General features: G+C 51.5%; 1 protein-coding gene across 1 annotated transcript in view; it reads right to left on the bottom strand.

Moving 5' to 3' along the window:
* Positions 1 to 23,716, bottom strand: part of CASZ1 (castor zinc finger 1) — a 274,039-nt gene that overhangs the window by 88,099 nt on the left and 162,224 nt on the right. Inside the window, exon 4 of the mRNA XM_058039162.1 lies at positions 7,961 to 8,013. Within this exon, the coding sequence (XP_057895145.1) occupies positions 7,961 to 8,013 (53 nt within the window). The remainder of the gene's footprint in view (positions 1 to 7,960; positions 8,014 to 23,716) is intronic.

The following is a 23,716-nucleotide window of genomic DNA, read 5'->3' as shown; positions in this document are numbered from 1 at the left end:
GAGTAAGGATTTTCTGACACTGCTTTTATGCCAGAGAGCACTTTTGCATGGTACCCTAAAGGGTTTATTCACGTGCTAACATAAACGAAGCCAGTTTGTTCTCATAGCTCTAAATAGAAGCTCAGGTTGCCCTGAACCAGGCCGATACTTGGTTTAATTTACTGGGCACCCGAAAGTTGCCAGCAGGGAGTTGCCCGCAAACAGAACAACAACAAAAAAGTTAATGATCTGGGCTTTTTCTTTAATAAATAGGCAAACTGGCTGAGCCGGATTGTTGGCTGGGATTCGTCTCCCCTTTATCACCCTGGAGCTTCTGTGACACATTCTCCAAATCATCAGCATTTTGCAATTTGAGGTCGTTACCAAATAGTATTTTTTTGCCAAGGAAGGGAGAAAAATAAATTAATAATGAAGGAGCCCAAGCAGGGAGAGGCCGTGGGCTGAACGGCGCTGCCACCTCCGCGGGGATTGCTCAGGCACCTGGCAGCCTGCCCAGCGCGCACCTTGGTCGCTGTCTCACCCTGGAATGTGCTGCTGGCACCCAAGTGCTACTTGATTTTACTACGAATTAATCAAAGTCTCTTCTGCAAATGTCTGACACTAAATCACCACTGGCTGAGCTTCAAATGCAATTCCCCTGTTCCAGGGATTTGGTGCGAGGAGATTACCAGCTCCAGGTGAAGAGCTGAAGGGGGTTTCCTCTCTGCACATCTTCTGGTTCTCCAAAGCATCAGCCTCTCCCAGCTGGAAGGACAATAGATTTCCCACAAGTCTCCTCCTGCTCAGAGCAGGTAACCACGCAGACATCCAAGATATGCTGGGATAAACCCATCTGTGCTGCCTGACTGGAGTGCAGTTACACCAAAAAGGAATTTGGCACGACTGCGAGCTGACACAGGTGGCAGAGCACTGCACTGGCAGCTTGGGTGTGCCTGTGACCCCGTGTTTGTGGAGCTGTGGGAGCATCTCCACACAGGGCAACACACAGAGATAGATGTGTACCTGCCAGCGTGGGCATGGCTGCCTGCTCCTCTGTGCACATGGATGTGCATGGCCTGGTGGCACTGTGTGGGCACTTGGCCACGTGTGTACAGGGCTGTGCAGTCAGATGTGGCTGCCCACTGACATTCTCTAAGGGTGTTCTTGCCATGTTAACGTGTGCACGTCTCATTTGTCTCTGAACTTGTAGTACTGAGCACCCTCCTCGTTCTGTGCAGCCCCACAAAAGGCAGTTTGCCATGGCTGATGATCTGGATGGCATCAGCACATGCCCTTGCACTGCTCCAGCAACACACCCCTCCCTGAGCCATGGGCGAGCTGTATTCCCCTCTCCACACTCTGCCTGTCTCAGAGCCCTTTCATATTTTCAGTGCTCACTAGACCGTGAATTCACCTTCATACCAGTTACAGGGTTATTTAGCTTCTCCTGACACTGATAACCACCAAACTTCCACTGGCAGCTCAGCTCTCTCCAGAGAGACACGCAGCACTCCTCTCTCCCGTGGTGCCCCCACCACACACACACACCAGGAGCAGGGGGCACATGCCCCAGCAGGACACAGTGCCCCAGTGGCACCCACCAGCCACAGCCACTTATCCCCAGCACATAGCTACACTGCGGAAAAGAGGAACAGAGCAGAAGAGTTAAAAACTGGATGGAAAGAACGAAATAGAGAAGGGAAGAGATAGACAGAAGGGGAAAAGGGTGATAAAGCAAAACCAGTACAAACAGAGGAGGAAAACCCCCTGGGACAACAGAGAAAGGATGAGGGATGGAGGCAGGAAGAGCACAGGAACACACAGTGGGGTTTTCCCCCTGCACACCCCACAAAGCAACACTCTCCAGCAGCTGACACCAACATATTCCACAGCTCTCCCCGAAATCTTAGGGATCAACTAGACAGCCCTTGTACAGCAGCTGGACTGGCTGTGCATGGGCTGGGGCACTGCTGAGGAGTAATGAGGATCATCAGCCAGGGTGGGAAACATGGAAAAGACACAACTGATGTCACTTCTGGGGTTGTCCAGAGCAAAGCCAGGAGCTGGATCTGATGATCCCGTGTGGATCCCTCCCAGCTCAGGATACTCCATCACTCTCGGGTTCTGTGATACTGTGAACTGCAAGAGCCCAAGGGGATGAGAACAGGATGGACCAAAGCAGTAGCCCTGGCACAAGTTTATCAGAGCCAAATGCTTTTAGCACAAATTCTTCACACCCAAACACTTTTCCCTGTCCTCCAGCTTCTTCGGGATGGTTCCTACCACTGGAGCCTCTGCTGGCTTTGCATGGCCATCCTGCAAAGGCAGATCTGTGCAAAGACAGCAGAAACACCCCTGCTGCCTCACCTGCCCCAGGAGCGCACCCCAGGGCTCCTGCTTTCCCCATCTCACCATGGAAAAAAAAAAGCTCTGTGCAAATAATAGATCAATAGAGCCCCCGCCTCTTCGGAAGGAAAACAAACACCCGGATCACCGCAAATTAGAGAATGTTTCGCTTCACTTCATCCAAACAGGCTGACAATTTTTTTGGGTTGTTGCCACGGTGACAGAGTAACACAGCGTTCAGCCTGTTGCAGAACAATCAATTAAGTTAATGCCTCGGAGTGCCTGTTTACCCTTCCATTTAGGAGGTGCTGCTCTCCCTCACGCTTTCTCTCCAGCTAGTTTCAGATTTCTGATCCTTTGCTTCCTGCTCCTCGTTCTTCTTTATTTAATGTAAAAATAAGTCCCTACCCTAACCACCTTATAAGGAGCCTCACACTTTTTGGAATGATTGCCTGGAATAAAGTTTTTCCCCCCTCTGACTCCTGTTATTTCGCATTCTTCCCTGGAAAAACTGGAGATTTACCTTTACCTTGCACGGCACAGGCCCTGTCCCCTCCTCCTGGTGTGCTCAAGAACTTGCCAAGTTTCTAAAGGCCAGCTCTCAACATCCCCTTGGGAGAGTGGTACCTTCGGAGTAACTGCTCCTAACAAGATGAAGTAACTTGAACTAAAGATCTATGAAGTGATCAGAAACCCTTCCACTATTGCCGTTTTTTACACTGTGGGCTGTAACCATAAATGAAGAACCATCTTGTGCTCAATGCTGCCTGAAAAGGAGAACTACAAAAGGGCCTCATAAGAGTCTAGGTCTCATGCTATGGTATGGGACTCCTAAATATTTGCTTAAATGATCTTGGCTTAAGCAAAACTCAACCTAGTGCTCAAAGCATTGTGCTGAACTGAGCCTATGGCGAGGAAACTTTAGAGCAGGCACCATGGCCAGGAGATTATGGCAGATCCATCATTGCAATCCTTTAAAATAAAGGATGCCAGAACATCTCTTGGCTCTGCCCTGACCACCAGCAGTCTGCCAGGCCTTTCACAGGCTCACATGCTGCTGCTGCTTATCCTGTGGGTTTATTTCCTCCCTCACAGGCAGTGTGAGCAGGCACACTTGGCTGTGTAGCTTCACTGCCTGTCTGCAGCCACTTTCTCATCCCTTGCCCAGTGAGCAGCAATAACTGCCCTCCTCCTTCCCCAACCCACCCAAACAACACCTCCAACAGCAAGGGTGAAAATGAGGTACCACAGAGTGAAAGGAGTTAAAGCCTGAGATATAATTCAGGGTTTCTGTCTCCTGATCTCTCTGCAGCTTGGTGCTTTCTCATCAACACAATATTCCTATGCTTTTATTTGAAATCTGAGGAAAAGTGTCCATCTCCCTTGTATCCTCATCCTGAAGGAAAAGGCAGAGGCAAGCATGATGTGAAAACAGGAGGATTCCATGAACTGTCTTCTCATCCTGCCACTAGCAACAAGTGCCTAAATGTAAAGTGTACATTAATTTAGTATTGAGCAGCTGGAAGAAAACACTAGACCAAGCAGATACAGAAGAATGGTGCTCAAACACTAGGAACAATCACAGTAACAGGTCAAATATAACATCTCCACTCTCACAAGCTAACACAAGCCTGCTCAGGGGGGAGCACTGAGGCCAGGTCTGCACAGCTGCAGGACAGCCATGCCCCAGGTCCCCCCGGCCCACTCCTCTCCCCCTCCCAGAGAAGTTGTCAGCAGAACCTGTTGGAGCAGGGGCTCGTTGACTGCTCCCTGTCCATTACAGCCTGGATTATAAGCATATTGCACAGTGCTCTCTGCACGGTGCTGGGGAAATCCAATACGCTGAAAGGTTAATGCAATCAATTAGGGTGACAAGGAAGTAGAGTAAAGCCTTCTGAGTAGATGAAAGGGAGAGAGAGATGGAGACAGGGAAAAGCCAAGAGAGGCAGGGGGGGAGCAAAGAGTGGGAGGATGAGGAGGAGGAAGATGGTACACAGGACTTGTGCTGCAGACCCAGGGTGCTGGCGTGGCCAAGGGCACCATCCTGCCCCGGCGTGGATGGGGTGGCATCATTCACAGAAGCAAGGCAGGCCATGGGTCCCCAAGGCACCAGCTGGGCCAGGACTCCCTGTTTGTGGCTTTTCCTGCCATCTCCTGAAGAATGTGGAGCCCTGCTCAAACTGCAGCTGCCCAGGTTGGCCTGCCATCAACCTGCTCCCCAAGGGTGATCGCTGGGGGACTGGCAAAAGTCCCTGTATCTTCCCTGGCCAGGCTCCCAGCAGGCATGAGAGAAACTGATTAGGTTTGCAAGGCAAAGGATCTCAGCAAGCCATGGGGGAGCATCAAGGGAGGAGAAAGAGGGAACAGGAAGGACAAAGAGAACTTCTGGCAGTTCATACACTCTGCACACAAAGGTAAGGATGAACACCATCTCTCTGTAGACTTCCTAGCTAGAAACTGGTCATCACTGGCCTTGCACCTATCCTCTCATGTCTGTAGGCATCTGTAACTTAGATGCTCTTTTACTTTTCCAGCCTCCTTCCCAGTGGGTGAACCTGGGCTCTCCTGCAAGGCCAGAGGACAAGCCCCAGGCAGTGCCCAGCTGCAGCAGTTTCACCCCTGCCCGCAGACAGGGCACTCAAGCCGCCAGCACAGCATGGAGATCCCACCCAGTGCCATAACCCACATCCCGCTGCCCTGTCCAGCATGGCACAGGCCTTCCCCGGGGCATTCAGCTCAGGGGAGAGCCCCGTCCTTCCCCTGCAGCCCCCCAGGCGCTGCTGACTGGCTGCAGTGCTGCTCCCTGACCCCCGAGCAGAGCAGCACTTCATTAACCTGGGCTGACAGGTCAGCGAGCACAGCCCCTTCCTAGCACGGCTCCTGCTCGGGCACAGCTCAGCCAGGGAGAACGTGACACCAGCTCATTAGAACAAATTATTACTCTATAACCCCTGCTGCAATGTCCCTTAATATGCCTATTTAGCAAGAGACAAGTCCTGGTGGGCTCCTCGGCATTAAAACAACCTCACAAATCACCAGAGGCACAAGCATCATGATCTCCGCTTCTGGGGGTGGAGAGAGGGCGGCTGCTCCTTGGATGGGTGCTGGAGGGGCAGAGTCCTGGGCTCTTCCCCTGCAGCAAAATGAAGCTTCAGATATTGCTGGGGGATGTTCTGCAGGCAGGGAGCTTCCATCTGGCTGTGGCTCACTGTGCTGCCAAACATGCCCAAGCTCCAGCACAACCAAGTGTTGTTCCCTCATTGAAATCCGCTGAGGAAGTGTTCTGGGATGCCCATTAAACTGTTGGGCCTGTTTTTCTCTGCCTTATCCCTGCCTAACTCTGCCCTCAGCCCTACCATCAGTGTCGTGTTCCATGTTACACCTACAAGATTTGAATGTTTCCCTGTGATATATGTGAAGTCAGTGCCTGGCTCTCCTAATCCATCCACAACACTGACCCCACACGCTCACTCCTTCAGGTTAACCAGCCAAGCCAAAGAGCAAGTCTGGAAGCTGACATTGATGGTAGGCACTGTGTGCTAGCTCCCCATGCAAGGCCAGGCTAGATTTTGGGGGATAAACCCATGCACATGAAAGCAGTGGGCTCACACCTTTGCAGGGAGGGCTGCCAGCTGTCTAGGACTAATCCAGAAATTACAGAACTGCCGTAGTTTTGGGCACAGTGAGTGAGATATCACAGGCAAAGACAGAAAGGAAGGCTGCTACTATACAGGAACAGGGAGCATGAGGAAATCAACCTCCAACCTGACCTTTAGAAGAGGGAAAAGGGAGAAATAAAACAGTGATTCATATAACAGAAAGAAGTGGCAGCAGTGCCAGGCAGGAGACAGGGAGGAAGAAAAGTAATGGAAAGAAGAGAAGAAAGTGTGAGAAGTGTGTGATGGTGGGCACAGAGAGGGGCAGGATGAAAGCAAACGAATGGAGAGACGAGGGACCTGGGAGAAACAGGGAGAGGGAGGGCGGGAGGAGAAGGAGGAGAAAAGAGCAAGAATGGCCATGCAGCGAGGAGCACACGGGCGAGGCAGAGTGCTGTAACCAGGGTTGTGAAGCATGAAAAGGGAAGAATCTGCCTGTTCCTTTCAGCACTCGGAGCATGGCGCTCAGTGGTGACCTACACTGTGCCTGGCTGTGATCACGTTTTCAGGGCCACTGCCTGCCGATCCCAAACAATGATGAGGAGCCTTTGAAGTCACAGAAAGAAGCCGCAATGTGAACTGGGGACTTTTTTTCCCCCCCTTTTTTCCTCTCCATTTTTTTAAGGGCCGGGGAAAGAAGGGAGGAAAAGGAAGGCCTGAAGTGGTGGGGGGAAGGCTGGGGGAGAGCTTGCAAGGACAGAACAGAGAGTTGCTCTCGGTGGGGTGCCCCGAAACGAGAGAGACAAAAAGAAAACAAACAGTTTATGAGTAGGGCACATGCTGCCTGTGTCTGCATGCCCCACACTGCTGGCCCCCCGTGCTCCAAGGGAGGCTTCTGTTCCCCAGCAATGATGGATGGATGCATAGGGCCATTCAGGCCTGCCATGTTACAGCAGCAGTATTTACATAACACTGGCCTTCCACCGGTCACCTCTGACACTGCCCGGCCCAGCCTGGGGCCCCCTCCCACCCCAGCCAGCCTGGGCCCCTCGATGCTGCTGGGACTCAGCCCATGTGCTCCCCAAACCTGGGCATTGGGGGTCCCCACTGCTGCAGGGATGCTCCTGGCACCTCTGAGTGATGCCTCACAGGGCAGAGCACTTCCCCATGGCCTCTCCTGCCCTCAGACCTGTCTTGGTGATGGAGGGGAAGGAAGAGGAGCCAGGGACAGCAGGAACTGCCTCAGCATGGCAGGGACTTGTCAGGAACCATCATCTGAGGTGGCATAGGGAGTGTCTTACCCAGCACACAGAAATAAGGCTTTTAAGAGACAATATTATCTTCCATTTCCCTGGCTCCAGACCTCTAACTCTGACCAGGGACAGACCAAGTCACCTTCCAAGCTCTAGAAGACTGTGAAGCTGTTTGTTTTTTTTTTTTTCTAACACAGACCACGAGGGTCTAGGTAAAGGGAAAACCCAGGAAAGCCCTGATTCTGCTGGACACACAGAAATGCTTCCACATTACCACCATGGTTCTGCAGTCTGAACAGATAAAAATGTGCCAGAAGAGGAGGAGAACATGCACATCACCATCTGAATTATGTGAACTGAGCTCAGCAAAACTTCACAGTAGATGGAGACTGCATCCTGTTCAGTGAAAGGACCTTATACCCATCTCCTCCATCACACATGCATGAAGATAAAGCAGTTCCCTTTCACCAAAATCCTTACACTTTTTTAGCTGTAAAGACAGAGGCAGTAGAGAAGATATTGAGGAAAACCTTCAGTGACAAAACCAGGTGCCCACAACAACTGCTGTACAAAGACAAAGACAGGATTAGGACACACATATGCCAGGTCTGCACTTGACCTTCTTCTGCTTCCATCTCTCTTCACGAGTGACAACAGCCCAGGCCCAGAAGGTCTAGTGCAGACATGGCCACGGTGAGCAGGCTGTAAGTGTGAGAGACACACAGAGGAAAAGAGAACCCAGGAGGGCATAGTGACATACCCATTGCAGTCTGAAGTCTCTCCTACCTTTCGGAGATTTCAAGGCCTCGTTTCTTGCCTCGTTTTTAGCTCTAAATTCACTTCATTCTGGAGTGAGAAAAGAAAGGGTCTGGTTAACACAAAGGGCACACCTGAGTAAAAGCCAAGACTCACAAAACTGCATAAGAACATGGTCCAGCATGGGACATTCAGACTCCACAAGGGAACAAAATGCTTTCCTGCTCCTGGCTGTACCCCACAGCACTTCTCTGTCAAAGAGGTTCCTCATGAGGGTTGGGAATAATTTCACATAGAGAGCAGCCATTGCTGGGCTGGATCCTGCTCCCCAGGTACCAGACACACCTTGTGCTGGTCTGCTCCGTACTTTGCCCACACATCTAAGGCTGGGTTCTGCCCCATGTCAGATTTTCCCTTCCCAATCTCCACATTTCCTCTGCTGACCCCTCTTTCCCAGAGGTCCCCCTGTGTGCTGATGGTGATGCCTCCCTTGCACACCTTGTGGGGCACAAGATGATGGGGTGCAGGACTGGGTCCCGGGTCACTGAACCCCCTGACCCACTCATCTGTGTATTTTCTGCCCAGGAGAATGCAGAGAGTGAGGACGAAGGAGAAAAGGGACAGGGGAAAAAAAAAAGTCACAGCAAAATACACGAAAAGTAAATTGAATTATTTAAAACCATATGTTCCAAAAATGTGACAGAGCATAAAAGCCGTGCCATGAGACTTCTGGAGGGGGTTATTCTGCACAGGCAGGGTGGGAGGAGAGCTGAGGGCTGGGGGAAGACTGCTCTGCAGCCAGACAGGGTCTTCCCTCTCGCAGAGCTGGGCGGTGGCCAGGAGCACAGCGTGGCCTCATGCACATGGCAGGGGTGCCTGGCCCATTCCTCTGCTTTGCAGCCCTGCCACAGCAGCTCTCACAGCTGCGCAGGGCGGCAGCACAAGGACAAAGTGCCCCGAGGGGCTGCCCAGCGTGCCCGTGGCTGAGCCCAGGAGCCCCAGCGGTCTGTGCCACACGCTGCTCCCCTCACGTTCCCTTCTCCGGCTGCAGCAGAGACCCAGCCCTGCTGAGACCCCCTCGAGCCCCTTGCAGGACAAAAGTGAGAGGGATTCAGGGGGCTCTGTGCTGCTGCCGTGGCTCGGCCCTGTGCTCCAGGGCCCGGGCACTCTGTGCATGTGGACAGCCTCCTCCTGTCACTTATACTCTGCCACTGCCAAAGATAGATGCCATATGTTGGCTGGGACCCAGGGCAGGAAGGAGCTGGTGAAACATCCCAGATGGATGCACGGACAGGAGGGCAGAGCCCCTCGGGTGAGGAAGGTGCATAACCTCCACCTAAAGGAAGGGGCCCGGCTCCTTCCTTTCCCACTCAAATCCTGATGCTAAAAGGGCTGAGGGCATGGCTGGAGTAACAGCTCCTTGATTTGAGGTGCTTTTCCCACCCTGGCACCCTCGGTCCTTCTGGCATCCCTTCTTTCACCTTTTCCTTCCCTTTGTTCTCCCTTTTTTCCTTGCTCTTTCCACTGCTTTCTCTGCCACTGTCACACTGTTTTTTCCTTCCCTCTCTTTTGTTCTCTCCCTCCTTCCCAAGCTCTCTGCCTGCAACTCTCTGCCTTCCTGCCTTCACTCCCTAACCCCTGTGCACGATCAATTCTTGGGATTGGGTTTTTAATTGTTTTTTTTTTTTTTTTTTTTTTTTTACTCCTCTTCTTTTGGCTGCAGCTTATCAATGATGCAAGAGGAATAACGCCAATTTACTTAGAATGTGTAATCCCCAAATCAGATTGGGGGATTGTATGAGGCAATATGACCTTGCATATGTCTCCATTAAAGCCAGCCAGGCCTCCTCTTGTATTCTGTGTTCCCAGTACATATTTAGACAGATAACGCTAATTGTACTTGACATGTCCTCTTAAGGATGGACTCTTCCCTCCCCCAGCTCTGCTTCCCTGCCTGACAATGTGCCAGAGCCCAGCCCGCGCCCTGGCAGCGTGGCACGGCATGGCACGGCACCTGTGGGCACCCAGCACGGCCCCACGGCCAGCTCTGCTCCCTCCGTGAGGGAAGGGGCCCGAGAGGACAAGGGGCAGGGGCAGGGCTGCTGGGACATGGCTAATCTGAGATTACACACTGCCACCGTGCCAAGTGTGGCTTCCGACAAAGAGAGGAGACTTGCTCGCCATCAACATCTTTGATGTCTCCCTCCTTTCCAGAGATGGGCTTCTACCCCGTACCTGAGTTCCCACATCTGCTTGGGCTAAGTATTTGGATACTGGACCCTAGATGCAGCATCCAGGGAACAGCATAGGAAAATCATAAAGTCCTATAACGGTTTGGGTTGGAAGGAACCTTTAAAGGCCATATAGTCCAACTCCCCTGCCACACTTTGCACTAGACTGGTTTGCTCCAAGCTCCATCCAACCTGGCCCTGAACACTTCCAGGGATGGTGCAGAAACATGCTTCACTGAGCAACCTGTGCCAGGGTCTCACTACCCTCACCATAACAATTTTCTTCCTTACATCTAGGCTAAATTGTGCCTCTTTTAGTTTAAAATCATCACCCCTTGTCCAATCACTGTAGGCCACGCTAAAAAGTTTGTCCCTATCTTTCTTGAAGAAACATTGAAAGGCTGCCTCTTCCCTGTGCCTGTCGTTCATCACTCTCCAGAGCAGACATGCAGGACGCAGGAGGAGGAGGAGGAGGGGAGCTTATTTCAAGGAAACCAATGGATCCAAACTCTTCGCCAAAGTGGACTCAGTTTTTTTTTTCCCCTTGACACAACATCCTAATTCGACTTTTTCAGTATCTTTCCTTCAACAACCTTTTTTCCTTCCTCCCCTTCCTACCCAGCAACTGCGCATTTATTAATTCATGAGGCACTAATTAGTTCTTTGTTTAATTTTGTGTTAAACAGACTGACCGGAATGATAACGACTTGCAGCGTTGCATTACGGTCCCCAACCGCCCCTGTTTTCTGACAACAAGGGAGCGCAGTGAGACTGGCGTGATGAACCCCAATTCCCACTCCAGTTGCACTTCATTAAGTCAAAATGTGACAAGAAGCTTAGAGAGCAACTTTCAGATCGGATCGCACATAACAATTGGGCAGGAAACTTTCCAAGGGGGAAGCGCGAGAGGCACTCGCGGCGAAGGCTGGCACCGCGCGCTCCCCTGGCGTGCCCGCCTTAAAGGAGCCAGCCCAGGCTGCCCAGGCAGCACTCAGGGCGAGTGCTGGGAGCACAGAGTGCCAGGGGAGGGAGAGGAAAGGAAGGGCAGCCAGACAAGCCACAGGCACGGCAGGGCAGGGCAGGAGGCACCGCGTGCTCGCCTTGTTTCCTTTGCAATGATGGGATGGGTTGTGATGAGAACCTTGGAGCACAGGTGGGATAATCCCTCAGTGGGTCACTTCATGAGCTTTGAGGGCATCTTCAGACACCTTCAAATCCATGCCTCAGTTTCCCACCTGCAGCTCTACAGTGAAACCCTCAGCTGCTCTTCAACTGTCAAGAACTACACAATTATCATGGAGCCCCTAAGATGCCAAGGGAGAGGGTGAATCCTGGCACCCACATTGCTAAAATCAGATGGGAAGAGACAGCTCTGACAGTAGGGAGAGGGAGGGCCACCCTCCTGGAGAGGAAGCTGTGCAGCTCCTGACGCTCCAGTGGCACTCCCAAGTATTGAAAAGGTCTCGATCAGTATGGCAACAGCAATAAATCTGATAGACTGCAAAGCAAGCAGAGGAGGTGGTTCACTGAAGGGCAGTGAGATGCAAACAGGAAAGTGAAAAGGGTCTTAAAACACCACCTCAGAGGGGGTGGGGTATGAAAAAGAAAAGGAGACTATCCAAGTGCACAGAACATGCAAGTTTTGCCACAAATCAAATATATCTTCTGCTATTGCAGAGACATCTGCTGTGGGAATAAACCAGGACCACCTAAAAGCGAAACGGGCAGCAAGGTCTCAATGACTTTTCTAGCAAATATTTTCCCCACGCTTCTCCTCATCCCTCCCCCTCCTCCCTCAGGATAGGAACACTCATCCCCTAGCCTTGCTCTGCAGAAACCCAAAGCTCAGCTAAGGTCCAAAACACTGGCAAAGCAATGTGAGTTCACAGCGAGGAACTCTGAGAGTGTCGTCAGGACTGGGAAGGGACACGAGAGCCGTGGGGGAGTGCCCAGCCAAATGTCCTGGGCAGGGCAGGGGCAGAGGAGGGAGCCCTGCCACCGAAGCCTCTGAGCCCCACAGGAGACCTGCCGGCTCCAGTCCCTACACGCATTATCAGTGCTGTCACCTGAGCGAGCTATAATCATCCCAATCTTTGGGAAAGAGGCCAGGCTGCAGCAAGGTAGCACAGCATGGTGTTTGCCAGTACACTCACAGCTGAACAACACGCAGATCTGAGAGCAGACGTGTTTGCGCTGGCTTCCATCTTTCATGAATCTGGAATGCAGCAGGGACCTCTGTGACTGACAAAAAGGCTGTTCCTCCATGACAGAAATCCCGGGAAGACAGCACATCCCTCTGATTTCACTTATATATGTGCTCTGGAAGCCATATAAAGGCATTTGTAGATATTAACGCTCAGTTGGAGGGTTGAAATGGTGTCCAGTAAGGGCAAATCACCCATTTAACACCTGAAGCAAGGACAACTGAGAGAGTCCAGGATTCCTGGGGACAACAAACATACCCTGCTGTCACCAGCCCAACAAACCTTCCTGGCTTTGCAGAGGGTTGGAATATTCTGGCTGCTCTATAGAGCCAGTTGAGCAGCCTCACCCAGCTATTGTCTCCTGCCAATCTTGGACGCTCGGCTGAAAAGGCCTGGGCTGAAGGAGAGGGAAGCTCATGTTATTTCCCATTTCTCCCTTTTTTGGCTGCTATTGCAAGGCAACACCAGCAGCGCAGCACAAACCGACTCCATCCCCAGCTGTAGGGCTACACAGCTGCCAGTGCTCCCAGCAAAGTTTTGTGTTGAAAATTCACAAGCATCCCAAATAGGTCATGGTCTGCCCCTTCTTCATAAAACAGCATGCTGAAATGTCCTAGACTCTATCCCCAATCCTCTTTAACTAGGAAAACTCTCCTCCCAGGATTATGGGCCCACTGCCCCCCTTCTTTTCCCCTCCATCTGGCTGGGAGCAGCCTGGGACCAAGCGCTCTTCCCAGCCCTGGGAGAACCCTGCAGTTTCTCTCTCATAAAAAAGAAAAATGGGAGCTATAAAAAAGGCAAAGAAAAGAAAAGCAAAGCAAAGGGAAATCACTGCAAAGGAGGAAAAGAGCAAAGCCCCCCTCTCTCCACACCCTGTCCCCATCACCTGCCTTCAGCACTGGGTAGAGCAACCTGCTTTGCTGGGCTGGAGAGAACCCTTGGACAGAGATCCTGCCCTGCCCCTTACCCCATGCCCTCTGCTCAAACCTGCTGAGCAGAGCCCATCTCCATAAAGGTGGTCATGCAAAAAGGAGGAAAACTGGGCAGCAGGAAAGGGACACAGACCATCACAGAGGTAACCCGGCAGCTCAGTGCCCACAGTTTGGGATTGCTGGAGCCAGGCAAGGGACAGAGCACCAGGGACAGCATCCACTGCCAGCCCCAGCTTCCCAGATGGCACCAAGGACCAGGGAAGGCCCCGGACCCCCAGCCCACAGCACAGCCACAGCACAGCCCAGCAGGGCAGCAGGGGAGTGCCAAGGCGGGATCCCAAGGAGTTCATCTCCTGCCACAGCATCTGTAAAGCACAGCAGTCCCCAAACTTGGCATTCGGCAGCCCTGGGCTGGCTCCTGCTAATTTGCTGTCAGGCTGCCTAAGCAAACCAATTAAAGCTAATCATTAATTATAAAAAAGAGAGAAAGCAAAAGACCCTGCACAAATGAAGAACTGGAAAGGGCGTGGGGAAAAGAAGGACAGGGGGGAGAAGAATGAGAGAAGAAAGCTTGAGAAAGGGGCTGGGGGCAAAGAAAAGGGTTTTAAAATCCCGGTGCACAGCCTTGGATGAAATCAGCAGAAGGGCAAGTGGTTTCCTAGGGCAGGGTGGGGAGAGGCAAAGGCGAGGGAATCAGGAAGGACCCAAGGAAAAAGCGAGAGTGGCACATGCTGGGCCAAGGTGGGAGCTGGCAGTGGCACAGGGGGCAGTGACACTGCACCTGACAGGGCCCTGGCACTGCCAGCCTGCACAGACAGGGCACAGCAGGACCAGGGTGCCCGAGAGCGGAGCGAGCGATGAGGCGCAGCCCGGGCCGCGCACCGGCACTGGGAAGCGCCAGGCGCTGTCCCTCCGTGCCAGCGCTACCGGCTCTCCCTGAGCAAACGTCTTGGACGGCGATGAAAAATGGGGCATTTATGAAAAGGGCCTGATTATGCAGATGGGGCTGGGGCCCTGGCTCCGAGGCCGCCCGGCTCCCCGCGAGCTCCGCAGCGCTGAGGCGGGCAGCTGTCGGCGCGGCCCCCGCGCTCCGTTTGTTCCCGGCCCCGCACACACGCCCGCTTCCCAACGCCCCTTTTGAGGAGCCCCAGGCCCACGTCGGGCTGGCGGATGGCGGAGAGGAGGGGGCAGTGCCATGGAAACGGGCTCTTTCCTGGGGAAACGCGCTGCCGCCCCCCCCGCCGGCCCGGGTGCCCCCTTTGAGGAGCTGTCAGGACCCTGAGTGAGTGTCACACGACCCAAGGACCAGGCGTGACCAAGCCTATTTTCTGCCTCAAATTTGATTGATTAAAAAACTTTTTAGGAAAACCATGTTAAAAGAAAAAAAAAGAAAAAAAGAAAAAAAAAAAAGAAAAAAAAATTAAACAGAAAGGGACAAGGGGGTGGGGGAAAAGGGAAAGGCCTCAGTGCTGAGTTTCCCTGGCAATAGCACCAGGGGACAAGTGTCAGAGGCATATAAACAGCATAACCAGGCCAAAAATAAAGGTCAAAGGAAGCATGAAACTTAACACAACACTGATTAAGATAATGATGAAGCAGGGGACCCTAGGAAAAAAAATAAGTGTGACACACAGAAACATGCACATAGAAATGCTCCAAGTGATGGTCCAGACACCTGGTATGTGGGAATAGTCCCTGACTCCCTCACCTCCAGGGCTTGCCAGGCTCTGGAGGTACCTGGAGAAGAGTGGAAATGGAGGAAAAGCCCGAGTGGAGGATTTGAGAAGCCCGTGCTATCCCCCCAGGCTGGTTGCTATAGGTTGAGCCTGCCAAACGACAACAAGCCCCAGAGCCAAGAGGTCCCTCCCATAACACAGACACTCTGTCCCAGCCAAGCCATGCTTGAATTTGCAACCAAATTCCTCAAAAGAGTTTCCCTGACACTGGGAGGAGAGCCCGAGTGTGTGTGAATCACAGAGGCCCTGCTGACACCAATGCTGGCTCAGGATCTGGCTCTTTGCCCTTAAGCAACTGGTATAGAAAGGCTCAGAGATGCCAAGAGGGGCGGATTCTGGTCAGACCTCCCTGCCCACCTCCTCCCCTTGCCCAGGCTAATTCTGCAGAAAGCCCAGAAAGGCTGAAGGACTCAGAATGCAAGGCCAAGAATGTCGTACCCTTCGGCGTTTCCCTGCTCCATCTCCTGACCTCCAGGATGATCTCACATTTTTGGAGCCCAGCTCACAACTCGCAATTTCCTGGGACTGGCTGTGTTACTCTTGCCAAGAGGTAGCAAAGAAATGGCAAATTGCTCCCCAGCTTCTTCCTCTGTGAGTTTGGGACTTTAGAGCTTGCACAATATAAAGTGCAGAAGCACAAAAATTTCCCACTTTTTCTGTACCACTTTCCCATTGGGAGTAACTCTCATCCCCTACAAAATGTCCTTGTTCTGCCTTTTTGGCATATCAGAGTCCTGGCAGAGTTGTCTCAGGGAATTCAGTGGGACAGGGATATCCATGGGCTTCCTTGCCCCTTGCATTTGGCCTCCAGGGAGGCCACTACATCTCACTCATTTCCTTAGATTTGCCCAAGTAAAATTCTGATAGAAATCTGGGCAGAAAAGCTTGTTCTTTTTCCTGACAAATATCTTGGAGAAAATAAGCTTTTAGTTGAAAATTTTCTTCCATGTAGTCTTTATCATGAAGAAATGCAAAGAAATGTTTTCACAAGAAGGCTGACAAAGTTCTACATGTATGTTTACCCCCACACTCTCTGCATTTCACTTGGTCAGAAGACTGCTTTCCATCAAATACATTTCAATACAAAATTTCCAGCATCATTCATGTGTCTCCACCCTCCTCCATCATTGATATTCACGGCTTTTGTAAAGAATGATTCAATTAAATCACCGATGTTCCTCACTAGAGGAGTCTGAGCAGTGAGAGGAACTGCCCCAAAGTAGTGCCAGGCCAGGCTTTGTTCAAATATTCACCAAAGATGTGCAGGTTTGGAGGGGCTGGCCACCACCTCACACTTCCAGAAAAACTGCTGTGGAAAAAAACCTAAAATCACCGCTCTGATCTCTGACATTACTGGCTGAAAAATGGGATTTGAAAAGTAATAATGGAAAACAAGGTCTTTTAATTTCATTTTTGAGCCATTATGGTTCATGTTTGCATTCTTTTTTTTTTTTTTTTTTTTCCCTTGGTAATCAGAAGAGAGAGAAATGCGATTAAAAACTAAAAAAAGTCCTCCCAAACAAACAATGAAAGCTGAGATTCTCATGGGTGCAGGAACTGGACCTGTGTCTATGCATTTGAAGGGAAAACACCAAATGCCCTCAGGCATCGGGTAAAAGGAAGAGTTGGCAATTTTATATTTTGGTTAATGTTTTTACAAAATGTACAGAAAGTCAAAGATACTTGAAAAGGTATTCTTTGAAGGTATTTTGTAGAAGTTTGCCCCCTCCACCTCTGATAACAATGATTTGACTCCTGCTCAGATGTGTGCACAGCCCTGAGATGGGGTGAGAAACTAGTGCTGGGATCACAGTGTGCAAAACTGCATTAAAGGTAAAATCCCCTTACTGACAGACCTGGTTCTTTTCTACTTTTTGCAAGGAAAACCAACCCCATCTCTCCAAACCAACAGTGGAACTTTGAGATTTTCTGCCCAGATGTTGGATTACTGTTCAGCACTATGACAAGCCCTTTTATCAAGATCTTTTTTGCATTTTCCAATGAAAATAATACTCCGCATTCACAAAAGCTTTGTGAGCAAATATCTGTTTTACTTTATAATGTGCCTAAACTGATTTCTCTTGTTCAGAAAGAAAACAGAGCAACTTTTGCAATTAAACTGGAGGAGAAAAGGAACACGCCAGATCTGAAAATGACCCGGAGTGAAGGCACAGATGCTTTTCCAGCAGCACACACTCCCTCCCCTCTTCTGGCAGCCTCAGCTCAGCAAAGGAGCAACTTTCCCTGGCTGCTGCTCCCTGGGGCAGCACCCTTTGGTCCCTGTGGCACAGAGAGCCCTGCCAGTGGCACGCAGGCATTGGGTTTGTGGGGAACACACCCTGCTGCCCGTGTGCCCCTGCACATGCAGGACCCAGTAATCACACACACCTTGCAAACATGTGCAGAGCACACAAAACTCCCTAGCCATGGCCAAGGAACTGTCAGGAGAACACTAGCAAAAGCTGCTTCTTGACAGCGAGTCATTTATATTTTAGCTTCGTTCCATTATCCTAACGAATCCTTCATCAGCAGATGCAATATTAACAGCAGAAAATCAGCTCATTACATCCGGGGGGATTTCATCAAGATGACAATCATATATGCAGCTACCCGAGCCTGGAGAGGACACAGCTCCTGTTACTTAGTTATCCTGGTTTCATCTTAGAGGCTTTTGCTTCTTTTTTTTTACCTTTTGGGGGGACAGAGGTCGGTAGTTAAAGTGGAGGGTGTCCCAAACAACCACAGAATCCCAGAGCTTTTAGGATGCTGATCCACAGACAGATCCACTCAGCTGGGAAATGCTCCAGCTCATCCACAGGAGCAGCAGATTTTTGAAAGGACAAAAACCCTCTCACAAAATCTGCACCCTCTGTAGGTCCAAGGGAATTTCTCTGTGAAGTTCTGACTCGTATACTCTTGATTTAAAATGAGGGACGTGGGTGCACACATTCCAGGGTTACTTCTGTTTTCCACAGTCATCCCAGGCACTAGAGGCCGAGAATTCCTGCAGCAGAAAGGCTCTGGGTGCCTGTGCTCACCCCCAGAGCAGCCAGGTGAGGGGCTGGGTGAGCTCCCCACACCTGTCTGCTGCACCAGACACACCAGCAGCTCCCCAGGCAGTGCAGCGTGGGGCTCGGAGGCCTCACAGGGCTGCCAAAACCCAACAGCACTGCAAAGCTTGTTTCTCACTGCCTGCACAGCTGGGGCCTGGTACTACTGCCTGAAAATTACCTCCTGCCCTCTTAAGGGTCTTCCTCAACAGCAACCCAAGAAATCCTTGGCAGCCCCAGTCTGAAGAGTCACTGCCTGCAGCTTCAGGCCTCCTCCCTGCACGCTAAGGAGCTTTGGTGCCCACCCTAAGATTCCGTGGAGGAACAGAGACCTCCTGCCCAGTTCTCACTGACATTTGGTGGGTGCCTTTGCCACCACCTGCAACAAAGCCTGGTGATTTCAGCTGGAGAGCAACCAGGCTTTCAGCACTTCCTCTCCATCAGGGGCTGAAGCTGGAGAGACCAGTATGGAACTCAACACAGATCACTCATGGCAGATCCTGGCTCCTGGACAAGCCTCTGCTCTCAGCCTCAACCACCCAGCACAGCTAAAGGAAGAAGTTGAGCTCATCTCCTCCAACTCAGAGGGGGCTGGGGTGGGCATTTCACATTTCCCCAGCAGGGCTGGATTTCTGCACAGCAAGGAATATGTTCCTGGGATGTCAACTCCAATCTCCACTGCGCTCTGACAGATTTAAGCTCCAGTTTGTCCGACAACATCCCAAAGTGTAAGAAACTGGGGGCAGACTCTCTAATCAGGCTGTAGGACAAAGGCCTGGTCTGACCCTGTCACTTCCACTTACTCTTGCTGTCCATCTTGCTGCCCCCACCCTCTCGGCAGCCTCGCGGCCCACCCTGGGCTGCCCTCCCTTCCCTAACACAGCTGGGCTAATCCTGCTCCTCCCGCGTCCAGCACAAATCCTCCCCAGAGTAAACCAATCCTGGGAATTTTTATTAGATTATCAGCCTGCCAGCTCAGTGCTGGCTGGACTAATCCTAATCAGGACTGATTTCTATTAGCCAGCTTCAGGGAGGAGCTGTGCTATCCCAGCACCCCAGGCCCACACTGGGGGAGCCTGAGGCCTTTTAGCCCATTCTATACAGATTTTCCTTTTAGAAAGGAACAAATTTTGCCCAGGATCATCAGCGAATGCAAAGTTTGCGTGTGGGCTGTGTGGGCAGCCATGGGGCAAACTTGTCCCATCTCATGACTGAGCTGCAGGAGAAGCCAACGGGGTCCAGGCTCCAGAGCCCCTGCAGCCCCAGCTCCTGGCTGGTGTGGCCAGCTAGTGCCACATGCAAAGATGCGCTGTGGCAGGGGACAGCAGCCTGCTAGGTTGCAGGCTGAGATGATGGGCTCATTTCAGACAAGAGGACAAGCAGCCACAGCTTGAGTGAGCAGGACAGAGGTTCGCGGTGCTGCCTGAGTCAGTGAGGTCTCCATGCCCCATTACCCATGCCCAAAGCAATCTACTCTCACCTCCTTCCCCTTTCTATTAAAGCAAACTGTCGCTCAGGTATTTCCCTCCTAACCCCATCCCTGGCCCTGGAGCTGACCTCACTGAAAATGTTCGCTATTTACCGAGGCTGGTGAAAGTTTTGCTGCTGACTTAACAGGATTTGAGACAAGCCGCGAGGGCAGCTTGGGCAGAGCTGAGAGTTGCGGGGAGCGGGGCTGTGTCCCTGCCCCTGTCCCTTTGTCCCATCCCGCTCCGTGCTGAAAGCACAGCTATCGCCAGCAGCCCCCAGGGACTCCACAGCGCTCGGAGCTCAGCCAGCTGCGATGCAGCCACTCCGCGGCCGCACGGAGACATCGCACAGCGAGCACGCAGCCGAGCCGCTTCCCAAAACTGACCGTGCCTCTTTAAAACCGTCCTGAGAACAGGGGTCGCTTAGACCCAGCCGCTGTTAAGCCTTTTTAAACTTCTCTGCTCACCCTCTCACAATCACACCATCTTTGCGTTGCCTGCCTGTGGGACTGCCAGCTGCGTTTCATGGGTGGCTCTCTCTGACATGGTGCCCAAGGGAACAGGGTGTCCTCCCTGCTAGAGGGACAGCACTGCACCAGACAGGGCTTCAAAAAAGCCGAGAGATGTCCCAGGTTTAGGCCAAGAGAAAATGTGCTTTTAAATCCTTACAAGAAGCCCCAGAATGGGAGCTGAGAGGCAGAGCCCTGCCTGGAGCTCCCGTGTGGCCAGCTTTGCAGAGGGAAAGCAACCACACAACCCCAACAAGAGAAATATCTTCTAAAGGAGCAGCTCCATAGTCACTCCATCAGCTCAGAACCTTGTTCTGTGCTCATGCAAATCAGTGTAAATCATGAGTAACTCCAGAAGATCAGGCTGTAACTCAGTGCAGATCAAGCCCTCTTTCTCCTTTCCGGCCAGGCTTGGAACACTAGCAGTACTCTGGTAGGTGGCAAGGTTTCCTAAGAGAGTTAACCAGATCCGGCTGGAATCAGAGGCTGCAGCAGGCTTCCTGATGTCAGAGAGAGAAATGGGGGACTTGGCCCAAACCCTCCAGAAACCACATCAAAAAGAGATGTGGGTGAGAGCCAAGAACAGATGATCCAACTGTGAAAGGGCTTTGTATGCGTGTGTGTTTGTCTGTGTGCATGCGTGCAAGCCGAGGGGAGAGGAAAAATCAAACGAAAGAGAGAAAGGAAAGAGGAGGAGTAAGAATGAACACAAAGATGGAAAGAAAAGGTGTGGAGGCACGACATCAAGAAGGGACCAAAGCTGTCACAATGTGTGTGGCCTGTGTGCAGGCACGCGATGAACAACAAAACATGGCAATGATATATAATAGATGTCATGTGTTCATGATAAACGCAGATCAGGAGAAACACTGGGTCTGTCTCGAGCACCTCCCAACCCAGATCTCACACAGCTGCACAACCACGGGGCCAGGTTTGTTTCAGTAAGGCAGCACAACTCCTTCAGCCTTGAAGGAGCCCTGGCAATGGGCATCCTCTGGAAAACCCTGTACACTCCTTGCTCTGCTGCAAACCCCGCTGCTGCTCTGCTCATGTGCACAGAGTGCTCCCACAGAGGCAAAGAGAAGGCACTAGATTTCCATGGGGGGGAGTTGGAAGAGCTGTGGCTAGGGACCAGGACACTTGACTCCCAGTTCTGTGATTTAACTACAAAATCGACGTTTAGCTGTTTAGAAGGAAAGCAGTGGTAGCATTACACAGTGCAGGCAGGATGGGTTGTGATCCCAGACTCCTCACTGAGCACTGCCTTCCCCAAACCCATCACAGTGTACTGAGGCAGGATTTCTGTGACTTGGCTTTGCCCACACTGCAGGAGGGTCCCCATGACACAGGGGTCTGCAATAGATAAATCAGATCATGTATCTCTGCTCTGGGAGAGCAGCATCTCACACAAACCAGCTCCTCAAGCACATCTGCTCCCCCTCTGAGGGATGCCCATCAGCAGGGGAAGCGGGGTGAGCACTGACAAACATCCTCTCACAGCCCAGTGGGACACTGCAGGGACTGCAAAATCCAAGGGTGGATGTGCCCCTCAAATGTCAGCCTGTCCTCTTGCAGCTGGACTACCAATGTGGGCTGGGACCTGATCTGGGGGCTGTTCCCCATTCAACTGTGATTGTTCCATGGTGCAGAAGGAACACTTTGCAGAATTCACCTCCACACCGTGCCTAATGACCCCATTAGACACCTCTCCTTTCTCCCTTTACTGCTGTGCCTCCCACTCACATAACCTGGCAGGGAAACTCCAGGTAAGGCAGATGAGATTCAGGAAACAGCCAAATTCAAACCTCTTGTTGAAATCCATAGTTTAAGGGATGGAGAAATAATAGTGAGGCCTTTATATCCAAAAGCTTGTACTACAGCCCAGATGTTGCCTCAAAAATGCTTGAGCACCATGGGTGGAGGTAAAAGGGAAGATAATCCATCCAGCAAACTGGGGACAAAAGAAGAAAAGGGATAATGCAAGAGCTACAACCAGGTGAACAGTGGGGACACCAGAAGAGAAAATGGGATAAACCCAAGCTGCTCCTGTGCTTCACAAGAGCTCTGGTCTGGAGCAAGGACACTGCCATGGACCTGGCCTCACCATCCAGAGTGGCTGTGGTCAGGTATGGACTGTGTCCAGCTGCCTGTTCCCTGAAAGCTGCACCATGCCCAAATGCAATAAAGGAAAGTTTAGACTTTCCTCTTCCCACTGCCTCTTTCTCTTTTTCTTTTTCTTTTTTTTCTTTTCCTTTCTCTCTTTCTTTCTCTCTTTCCTTTCCAATTTATCAGCAGATTGTGAGGGGCTGAGTGGCGCTCGCCTCACCCTGCTAAATAAAGCTTTGGTATTTCTGATAAAGCCATCAAATTCCTTATCACACTGACAGAAAGAGCATTTAAAGAGACACACACACTCTCCAGCACCCTCCACTTCCCAGTCCCCGACATCTCAGGGTAACCTTTCTGAGCTGAAATGAAAGGGAGTGTGTGTAGAGGGAGGTAGGTGTTTGGAGCCCTGTGTTTTCCAAGCCCTGAGCCCATGTTGTGAGGGGACCTGGCCTGTTTAACCTCTAAAGAGGGAGGCTGGGTTCTGTCAGGCTGTCCTGAATACTGGGACAGATTCGATAGCTCTGTGTAAATAATGCAGGCTGAGATGTGGCATCAATAGAAATGCCCTGCAACAACAAGAATATTGATAGCCGGAAAATCCTATGAGGAGTACAGCAAATCCAAGTGTCTGTAGGTGCTTTAAAACTCGGAAAAGAGGAAGAGAACCAGCGATCTTTGGCTGTCATGAGGACACAACTGGTGCTGCCATTGCCACTTGGATGTGCCCTTCCTCATTATGGCCTTGACAGGCTGAACTTTGGCACTGCCTTTTCCCTGCTACACCAGCCTGAAACCTGCCCCCAGCCCTCAAGTGATGTGACAGTGGTGCAGGCAGCTGTTGGGAACCCCTGCTTCCCTCCCTGCAAACACAGCCCAGAGACATTCTCTCTCCTTTGCCACAGCACAGGCTGTTGTTTAACCTTCAAATTTATTATTTTTAATTATTTTGATTTATAAAAGCACGCAGCAGTTAAAACCACATTAAATAAACTCAGCGTTACGGCGCTTAACAAACACACATAACTTTGGACTTCTGAGGACTCCATAAAATAATCATCCGCCTGGAAAGTCGCTGCAGCTGCCCGCCCGCGCCTGCCCCGGCCTGACCGGGCTCCCCAGCACCACCAGCACCATCATCATCATCACCACCAGCACCCACAGGCACGCAGCATCTCCTCGCCGCTCCGGCCAGGCGGGATCCGCGCACGCTGTCCCGCTCTGGGCCCAGCCCTGGCCTCCTGCATCCCTCCCCACCACCCTCACCCACTCCTCTTCCCCCTCCACGCCTCTCCAGCCTGGCTTCCTGCCCTTCTCCAAAAGGGTATTTCAGTCTCTGACCTTCCCTTCCCCAAAGGTGTTCCATTGCATCTTACATGCTGCTGAGGTTTCAAATGAAGAGCTCAGAATGTTTTGATACCATGAAAATCAAACAGCATTAGGTGCTGCCTGCCTTAGCAGGTCTTTTACTCGGCTTCAAATCCACTTTTGAACACCAGTCCCTCTCCTTGCTAAGCACACAAACAAGCCTGGAAGAAATGAAGAAGAG

The sequence above is a fragment of the Melospiza georgiana genome, chromosome 22, assembly GCF_028018845.1.
Source record: "Melospiza georgiana isolate bMelGeo1 chromosome 22, bMelGeo1.pri, whole genome shotgun sequence".
In the NCBI taxonomy this organism is placed as follows: domain Eukaryota; kingdom Metazoa; phylum Chordata; class Aves; order Passeriformes; family Passerellidae; genus Melospiza; species Melospiza georgiana.
Note: the sequence above shows the minus strand (reverse complement) of the source record. Positions and strands in the feature narration are given on the sequence as shown.